General features: G+C 43.4%; 1 protein-coding gene across 1 annotated transcript; it reads left to right on the plus strand.

Annotated features, from left to right (window-relative positions):
- Positions 1 to 504: 504 nt before the first annotated feature.
- T265_03816 (hypothetical protein) lies at positions 505 to 7,649 on the plus strand (the record flags this gene model as incomplete). Its single annotated transcript, XM_009168387.1, has 3 exons — positions 505 to 1,525; positions 4,574 to 4,926; positions 7,220 to 7,649. The coding sequence occupies 3 exons, from the start codon at positions 1,117 to 1,119 to the stop codon at positions 7,562 to 7,564; spliced, it is 1,107 nt and encodes a 368-aa protein (XP_009166651.1).
- Between the last annotated feature and the right edge of the window lie 2,343 nt (positions 7,650 to 9,992).

Below are 9,992 nucleotides of genomic sequence, written 5' to 3' on the forward strand. Positions count from 1 at the left end.
TAATCGATGTCAGTGGCGTTCGTGCTGTCAGTTTCTTTCCAGATTGTCTGATTGAGCGGTTGGAGATGTAGGCAAACCTTATGGTAGACAAACCTTATATAGACAAACCTTATGGTTGTACGGCAGTGAAGCATCAGTGGCAACACTGATGTTGCTGTCTTTGATGATGATGATGATGCAACCAATATAGTCCGCGAGAATATTACATAACATAAGCCCGATCATCAACTTTTGGTCGGAAATGATGCATATACATATAGATTAATTTGTTCGTTTACTTACTTGATTAGGCATTCATTCCTGATGATGATGCAACCAATATAGTCCGCGAGAATATTGTGGAACATAAGCCCGATCATCAACTTTTGGTCGGAAATGATGCATATACATATAGATTAATTTGTTCGTTTACTTACTTGATTAGTTCATGCATTCATTCACCCGTATCGCTTTACATATGAGTGTTCATTGCTGCCAGACGCTGATTATTTTTACATTTTTTCAGGCGGCTTGATATCAGCCTTGTTTTGCCTATGGTTGACGAAGATCTAAAAATAGCTGGATGAAAGCGTGATACCAGTTTGTTGGAGCCCACTCGTCAATGCCTGGCTATCAAAGAGCCAAACTCAGTGCTCTAAATCGTCTCAGAACTCGTCTGAACAAACAAGGGAACCGACATGGATGTACAAAACGCCCGCAGCTTTCCTCTCTGAACACTACTTCTTCCATTGAACGGTCACTTTTGCTGATAGAACAGGAAATCGACTCGTTGCTTAGACAGACTACATGCATCTCTTATGGAGAGAAGGAACTTAGCGACATGAGGTTGGAGATCGACCGACTTCGGCGCGAATACACAGCTCACAAGAAGAAGCTTAAGACCCTTGCCCAGTGTGCTTTTAATACAAAGGCGACAAACTCTGATTCTGTTCACTCGTTGAATGGTTCAGAAAGTGTCGCACGTACAATGTCCTCCCTCATGCTTCCGTCCGCAATGACGGAGTTGCCCCTTTTGAAAAACGTACCGAAAGAGTCTCATGGAACGGACGGCCTAGTTTCTTATGAACTGTCAGATGAAGATTGTGACGGCACGCTTGAGAAATATGTACACTCGTGATGCTCAACAGAACTGTACAGCATGTGTTGTTATTTTTCATACGTGTGACTTCTCATCATGCCTTTTCATTGCAGTTGGTACCAGTCTCCTTCGCTGTTGTCTTGGCGCTGTGTTGTTACATTCTGTGGAGATTTTACTTTCAAAGCCGGCCTCCAACTAATCTGAAGGGTTACAACGTGCTCATCACTGGCGGTTCCAGTGGAATAGGCTTATCGCTGGCAGAGTTGTTCTATCTTTCTGATGCCAATGTCACATTACTTGCCCGTGATCAGAATAAGCTGATTTCAGCCCAAGAGAAGTTACATGCTTCGGGAAGACGTGGTTGCCAAGTTCGGACCTTGTCAGTTGATTTATGTGCTGAGTTTCAGCCGTTGAAGAATCAGCTTGAAGAATACATTTTAAGTACAGGTGAGATTTGGATACTGATTAGTTGCTTTGATTAATGTGTCACTCCTATTCTTTGAGGGAATATAACATGGCCACGATTTCCGAATTTCACGCAACACTTTACTACCTCTAAAGTTGCCAAAATATAATTCTACCATAGCATAGCTAATAATTTTTTCTTCTCTTTATTACCCAGTACATTTTTTCTTACCTTTCAGCCGCTAAGATAGAAGCCATACAGCGGTCGATGTGGCCGTCTATTTTGGTTATATGAGAGCTCGGCTCCCATCCAAAGTGGTTGACTCAGAGGCCCGATTGTGAACTTTAGGGGTAGTAGCAAACAAGGATCATGAAAGTCCGTCCATCATTTGATCAACTAGCCGGTGATTCTCCATATAAGTAGGTGGTTTGTGCGCAGTATTCTTTGTAAACTCCGTTTGTCCACGCAGTTGTTCAGCTAAATAGTGGAGCATTAAGCTTTCATCCAGAAAGTTTCCTATTTGAACCACCCGAAGAAGGATAAAATAAGTACATAATTCTTCTTAGTATCACAGTGAGATGGCCTAAGTGGTTAGAGCGCGAGTTTATTGACCGGAAGGTCCCTGGTTCGTACCCGACCTCTGCCTGTCGACTTCCCCCGTCTAGGCTCGGGCAACCTGACAGCATACCAATTCTTGTGCTTACTTCGGGTGGCATGGCAGCTAGGCACCGAAAGGATGTCACAGCTGAACTTTTTTTACAACGCCAATATGCGCGCACTGCTGCTACACTATTGAGGGCAGCTAGGCCCCGAAAGGGTGTTACAGCTGAACGATTATTATTATTATTATTATTATTATTACTATTATTATTATTATCACAGCTTGTAAGGGAGGACTAATAGCTAGACTGTTTTACAGTGTGCTCGGTTTCCAAGCGTCGTTACATGTAGGCTTACACATCGTAAATGGAATTAACAGCCAAACGGCTATCCTGGGATGTGTAACGCGTCCAAGTTACTGTGAAATAAAGACCCAAGTTTCGTTCGGCTTGGCCTAACCAGCTGTGGGATCCACATATTCAATGTTCTGTTTTACACGGGATGTTTTCGGCTTCTCCGAAGTGATGAAGGAAGTGTATCCACATGGTCGTTCATAAGATCTGCATTGACTAGTGACTTCGATTATTACAATTTAGGGGATGAGTGGAAACCATTGATGAATAAGCCACTCCTTAAGGTTCAGAAGTATGTTTGATACTTCCACCTGAACTTTGACAGCGTATATTTTCACTCAACCGCGTTATTCATTCAACATACTCAAACTTCGCAGCCAATTCGGGTTGATTATTCTCTATGGAGTAGTGTGTTTCTTGAAGCACACGTGATGGTCGATTATGAGCTGCTGTTCTAAAGGGCAAACAACAGAAACAGACACAGGTTTAGGAGTGCAGGCTAATGTCAGTAAAAGTCCTTATTTTCTTGACTTATCATGTATTGTGTATGTCCCGACAGGTGACTAGTAAGCGCCTCGCCTCGCAATTATGTAGCTTCGTATGTACCTGTAGGCTTCGATCTCTCCCAATCAAGCAGTTTTCACATGCATTTTCTGAACCCAACACGTGCTGGACATGGAGATTCTGCATAGGTGTGCTGTGACAAAATGGAGGCCACCGTCATATTCATGCATCTACGATGAGTGGAGCATGTTAGCGAACGCAGGGAAGCGAATTTACGAAGCAGCGCCTGTATGGTCAACTTCATATGAGGAGACGAAACATTGTGGGACAGAAGCACCGACAGGTGGACACCGGCTAAGAGCTACTATTGTGAATCCTGTGAAACGGGAAGCCGAAGCAGAATTAGGGTGGCAAAGGGTAAAACCATACGAAGCAACTCGTCAGTTCAACGATCGCGAGGGCGTCCTCGGAGCTTATAGACCTGAAAACTAGACAACTCTATCCGCGGTAACTGTGGTCATGTTTACGCCGGTTGTTAGTCACCAGTTGTTAGTTAGTCACCAGCGGACACGGCCATCCGTCGGCGGTTAAGTTAAGTTTACCATATCTGCCTTAGGTTAACCTTGGATGATGACACGGAGTATGGATCAAAGCCGAGCGAAATACCTTAACACACTGAACACTTGGACCTGTTAAACCAATGGTTTTCCTTGGAGTGACTTTCAATGCTCATTATCGTATTGACTGAATCAAATCGAAACAATGTAATCTGATTTCGGTTCGTTAGTCTTAAAGGCCCAGTTCTATCTGAAATGGCCGCATTTGGGTTCAACTGCCAAACTGCTCCCATTTATGCAAAAACCCTGAGTATTCCAGAGCGTTAAGATTACAACAGTACTAGACGTGGCCTGTCATCTTTTTTGTACGAGTCAAGCTGAATAATGGCTAGCATTAGTTAGTCATATGCGTGTGATAGTGATGCAACCAAAAGCTCTTACCTCAAAGTGGTGGTCGGGCTTGAGTTCCGTATAATCCGGCGGACCATGTTGAGTAGATCTCCGTTCCATAGGGTGCAACCATTACAGGAAGACCAGAGGAAAGTGATCAAACGAACACCGACGAACTCCATATTGTGTTTAGCCGTAAAACAAGGCGGTCGGGGGATAATGTCATTTTTTCCTGCACGATAAAAAGTGAAATCATTTAGGTGTTCATCCAGGCAACCAGCATGTTCATATTAATGGGAGCAGTGATGTTGCTTTCCCCTGAAGAAGGATTGATTAGAAAAGGTCGGTCCCAGACACCGCAAACTCCTGCAAATTATTGCGGTACCGCTGTGTGCATGATCTTCAGACATTTGCGGGCGGATTGCCAAAAAGAAAGAATGCTGTCAACTACCAATGTTAAATAATGGTTCTTGAATGCATGTTGCACTCATGTTTTTTGGACGAAAGGTCGACAACCCAACCCAGGGGCTCGGAGTGGTGAGTCTGATATGGTCTGACCGGTGATATGTTCCTGACAGATATCTTAATATGTTAGCTGCTTGAACTCTGCACTTCAACAGTCGCTCGTTGATTGTATTGTTATGGACTAGTTGATATGTTATGTCCGTCGACTTGTATGTTTCAGGTCCCGTGGATATTCTCGTACACTGTGCAGGATATGCAGTTTCACGAACATTCCTTGACACAACGCCAGACACTATCGAGGGTTTGATAAAGACGAACTACCTATCGGCTGTTAACGTGACCAAAATACTGTTGCCTCACATGCTCTCAGATCGAACTCGTAGTAGTAGAGATCGGCGAATCTCATTCGTTTGTAGCATGGCAGGTCAAGTCGGTGTTTATGGTTTTGCAGCCTACAGTGCCAGTAAATACGCCCTGAGAGGTTTCGCTGAAGTATTACGAATGGAATTGGAGCATTCGGGTCCACTGATCACTTTGGCATTCCCTCCTGACACAGATACTCCTGGATTGGCAGTAAGCATGGCTGCTTTCGTTAGTTTGGCTTCATTTCTATTGATCCATATTCAGTTCCTCTATGAGTACTCCTTTTACCAAACATTTTCGCTTGGCATCAGACTAGAACATTGGCGAATTTGATGAGTTTTTAGTTGATTTTTCAATAATGAGCCCGTTCGTTTTTTCATTCGATCTTTTACACATTTTGATGAACGTTCTGTATTTGAAAACAAGTTCAAGCCTAATCCGTTTGACCACAGTGGGCGGTTGGAGACTGGTCAAATGCCCCGGCTGTACTCATTGCGACCAAGAACTGCCGCCTTGTAGTGATCTCGCTGGTTACATTGGCTAAACGTCCGTTCCTTAAGGTCCTGTCGCACTTATAGGGCCAAACTTGAGCAGCCAGCTAAAATGCAGCAACCCTGTTTATACGAGTAGTTGTATTATGTTGTATCCTAATGGGTGCAACATGTTCAAACTCTGTCTGGTTCTATAGTCATTTGCAGTGCGCAGTGTTACGGTTTCTCAAAATTCTGTATTAGCGTATAGAACTTTACGATACCGCCAGATGCTTTTACCTCTTACTGTAGTCACCTTTAAAGACTACGAACCCACGATAGGTTGAGTGGGCCATGCATCTGATGCTCACCAAATACCAATTTATTTTACCGCCTCATTCTTACAGCTGGCTCACATTGTATGTGGAAAACCCATATGTTCCGTATATTGAGCTCCATAAACACTTTCAGCAGCCAACTGGATTGAAATTATTTCAGCGTCGGTAGGCTGTCTGGCATCTGTGATCCAAATGAAATCAGAACTCATCCTGATGGAAAACTGAACTCATTAAACCGTGTGATTGGACAGTTTTATACTTATATCTTACATCGGAAATGTTAAATTCATACTACTCGGAACGTGAAAAATGTCTTCTACGAGTTTCTGTCCGATAGTCGAAAAGCAACTGCTGACTGTGCAATCCTGACTGGGAACGCGAAAGTCCAACTTGGTTGACCATCCACAGAGATAAAGGGACGGAGCAGTAAGTTCACTGTCTGCGCACGACGCACGGACAGTTGAGATAAAATGCATGCTTCTCCGCGTCCCTACTTATCGATCACGGCGACAATGTGGGACCCACATGAGGACAACTGAATGACATCACACTTACCGATAGAAGACAGTAATAACCGCCGCACGTTTTAGATTAGCCATTTGGATTCAGATCACGCTGTTAATGTTCTCTTCCAGTTTTCCTTTGCTTCTGCATATACACCCATGATTGCCGCACGCCAACTCTGCACTCGATTGAAAGCCGATAATACAGATGTGTCAAGTATGGACTGCACACATCTCATTATTAAAACAACAGTTAAACTTGAATGCAGATTAGAGAAATCTGAAAGCGATGCGGGCTGCGTTGGTGGCATGAGACCCCACCCCCGATGAGAAAGGTTCTCTCAAATCAGTATTTCGTCTAGAAGAAAGCAACCCCTTGGAGATACTGTTCAATGGGATGGAGACCAATGACAACCCCAATTGTAATGTCATTGACCTGATGGGACAATAGCCTCCAACGCCTGGCTGTCATTCCACTATTCTTCCTATCCCAGGTGAACGAAACTGCAGCGGCTCTACTTTGGGACACAGTTTCTAGCTGAAAAGCTGAACTGACCAAACTCAATTGATGGTTGGAGACACTTTGATGTGGCGACGCCTTCGTCACTGGCGACCCATCATCTATAGGCTGGTCACCTTATCCCAAGGAACCTGAATTTCCAGTCTCACTCCTAATCAGCTTACACATGTCCTCTATTTTTCTGATTACTTTATTGCGTCCATTGTTATTCAGTTCAACAGCAGCACATACCAATTGCCCAGGCACCTCTCGACAGTGAAAATAGTGATGGTGGTATGTTGCTTCCCGCTTGATTTCCCCAGCGGCAGTCATTTGCGATCTGACTAATAAATGTTTTGTTCATCCTTATTACGGGTATATCTCTTGCCGATTTGTAGACCGTGTGGGAATACTTCCGATTAGGATAATGGTAGGGGGATAACTCACAACAAGGCACCATCTGTCCTTTTTCGTTCGAATTTGTTTTTTGCTTTTCTAAATTGGGATATAATCCCATCAAATCAGTCAATATGTACCAGCAAATTTGCAATTAGTACTGTCGGGATAGTAAAACGGATCAACTTCGATAATCGATTTCAGTTCGGGTTTTGTTTACTGATGGTGTCATCTTGCTATCACTATTCGCAACTAAAGATTTCATCTTCACTCTTGGAAGCTTTTTTCATTCATCAGGCGGAGAATGTCGGCAAACCATCGGCGACCCTCGAAATTTCTTCTGCTGGTGGCCTTGCCACACCTGAACAAGCCGCGTACACAATTTTTCGTGATATCCTCGATGGAGCCTTCAATAGTTCCTACGGTTTTGAAGGGAAGGCGTTAAGCTGGGCAACTGCTGGACTTGCACTTCCCGTCAGTATTCGCGATATACATCAAGATAACATCTTCAAAATAATCCTCAGTTCGATCGCCGAGGTTCTCGTCGCGGGACCACTTCGTGCTGTTGGTATAGGCTATGCCTTTTGGATGCGCCGTGTGGTTTCCCGACACATGGGAAAGAATGTACGGTCCTCTGGCTAAGTGGCTGTGCAAATTTCGTGTTTCTTTTAGCTTTCTTGTGTTATGCCGTTTATTCCCGTTTTTATAATATACGGTAGCATACTCCATTTGTGACTTCTGTCCGTATTTGGGATTACGGGCATCCACATCTTCCAATTGTGTTGGGGCTGTCCTACCCCTCAGGTTCATGCGATAACAACTTTCCAATCTTAATTTGGCCCACAGAACGAAATTCCCGAAACAAAGACATCAGTACCAATCCAGATCAGTAGCAATGAACACGTTTCTCATCGTGCGGTTAGTGTTTTCACGACAGCTTTTCCAAGGTGAACTCACCGGACTTAAGGGGAATTGTGTTCTTATTGAATAAGTGTTCTCCGAGAATGCGATCGGTGACACAAAGACGAGTAAATCCTGATATTTAGGCATAATATTGTCGTGATTTTGTTTGCTTCAGAATTCTACCCCACATTGGCTTGAGGCCTTCAATGTTGTCCCACTAGCGCACACATTCATCCGAATAGATATCAAGTGTAAAAGTAAATTGACTAATTTGATAGGCAACTTTTCACTGTATATTCTTTAATACGGAATCCAACCCGTTACCGTGTCAATCATCGTGGCACTTGCTCCAAGCTCATCAGAAGTACGATGGAGAAATATTTTAAATCTCTGATAATGTGATGGTTTGCGTGACCATGAAACTGAGTGTGTCCTAGACGAGGGTGTAAAGCTTCCAACCTTGTCAGATTCAGTCTACTTTACGAATAAGGCGGTTTATCTCTTTCTGTTAACAGCTGACTGCGTAAAGTTATGTCGCACAACGCAATATGACGGAAATAAAAATCACATCTCGACGGAAGACTACTCACAAGATTGCTGGAAACTCTTCGACAGAACGCGATAGGTTTAGCTTTTCTTAAGGCCCTACATGTAGGTGCAACCCCCGAGTTTTTGTCAACTTTACCTTTTCCTTTAGCCCGAATTATATGAGATTCACGAACTCTACCAATTTGCGTACCAGTTTGGCTTCAACGGGAGGCGAATAAATCTTATATTCTTCATCTGAATGTGCCGTATATAGGCTGCCTCATGTTTCACCTGGTATGATATTCGGGATATTGTGGCCTATTCTCCTGAGGGACACTATCCATAAGGTTGCTGAAAACGTTTCGAAATCTTCCCACTTGCCATTGTGGAAGCAGATCGATTAGCTTTTGCGTGGCATTTCCTACCTTGAACAGTTTTTCCCCTCAAATCGCTCCAGATAACTTTCTCAGTATACAGCCTTTCGATTATCGTATGAACACATCGTTGTTCTTTTGTGTCAATCGTGTTTCGAGACTATTCTCTTTGCAACGAACAGCTGTTCATGAAGTGATGTTAGAAACAACGTAGCTTTCCTGAATCTCTCAGACACTTCAGTACTGGAGAAAGTAATTTGACATGTAGCCTATTACTATTTGGAGCTTGTAAACACTTGCACCGCAAGCGTGACAACTCAGTTGCCTACTCTGTGGATGAAGTGGACGGCCGGCTCATATATTGGAGCATTTATTGCTTTCGATATAATGATCCTGGTGATGAGTCTCGCAAGCGTTCACTTGCATTCCCTGAGGGTGTGGGAAGTACTTGGCCCGTCCCTGACTCGAACGTGCTGCTAAACCCTCGATATTTTGGTTTTATGCATTTACAGTGTAAACCAAATGGTATACCGTATGATCGACCCGCTAGCTTGTTAATGAGCATTTATCATACGAACATCAAGGTAGCCTAGAGCGTTAGACTTTTGTGGGAAATCGCCTGGATCCCAGCTACTCATGAGTAGCTTAAACCCTCAAATTATTAGTGAACGTCCCAACAACCGGGATATCTGCATTTAAGTGACAAAAAACAGGCTGCTGTGTTTTATAATGTGATGATACCTACCTACGTAACAAAAAATTGAAGTTTAGTGGAAATATGCAACCAGTCAGCTTCAGATGTCAACTGCAGGCCAAGGTTGAAATAATCACTCAATGCTGCATGAGCAAGAGGAAGTGGCGAACTTAGTAGGTCGGAACTTTAGAACATCGGCAGTTTAGTCTAAAACATAATATAAGAACAGTGGTTGTTAGTTAGACAGAAGGATTAAGGTGTTGGTAGCGTTGACACTGTAGCGTTTTGACACCAGTCTGGTTTCGGCTAATTTCCTTTCGGTCTACTTTATTTCGACCTTGTTTAGCACGGCTATTAGTGTATGTCTTATCGGTTAACTTCAGGCTTAAGTGAAGTGCGAAACAAAGTCTGGCCTCCGTGCATTCCGACTACAGTGATACGTCGTTGATTTTGCTTTATAAGACATACGAATTTCATCACTAGTAAAGACGAGGTGTCCACCCACTGGAAGTCCTTGTTATATCGAAAGTGTCGGTAAGCTCATCCACGATAAGATATACTGGGTCTTGAT

This window comes from Opisthorchis viverrini (genome assembly GCF_000715545.1).
Source record: "Opisthorchis viverrini unplaced genomic scaffold opera_v5_56, whole genome shotgun sequence".
NCBI classification, from domain to species: Eukaryota; Metazoa; Platyhelminthes; class Trematoda; order Opisthorchiida; family Opisthorchiidae; genus Opisthorchis; species Opisthorchis viverrini.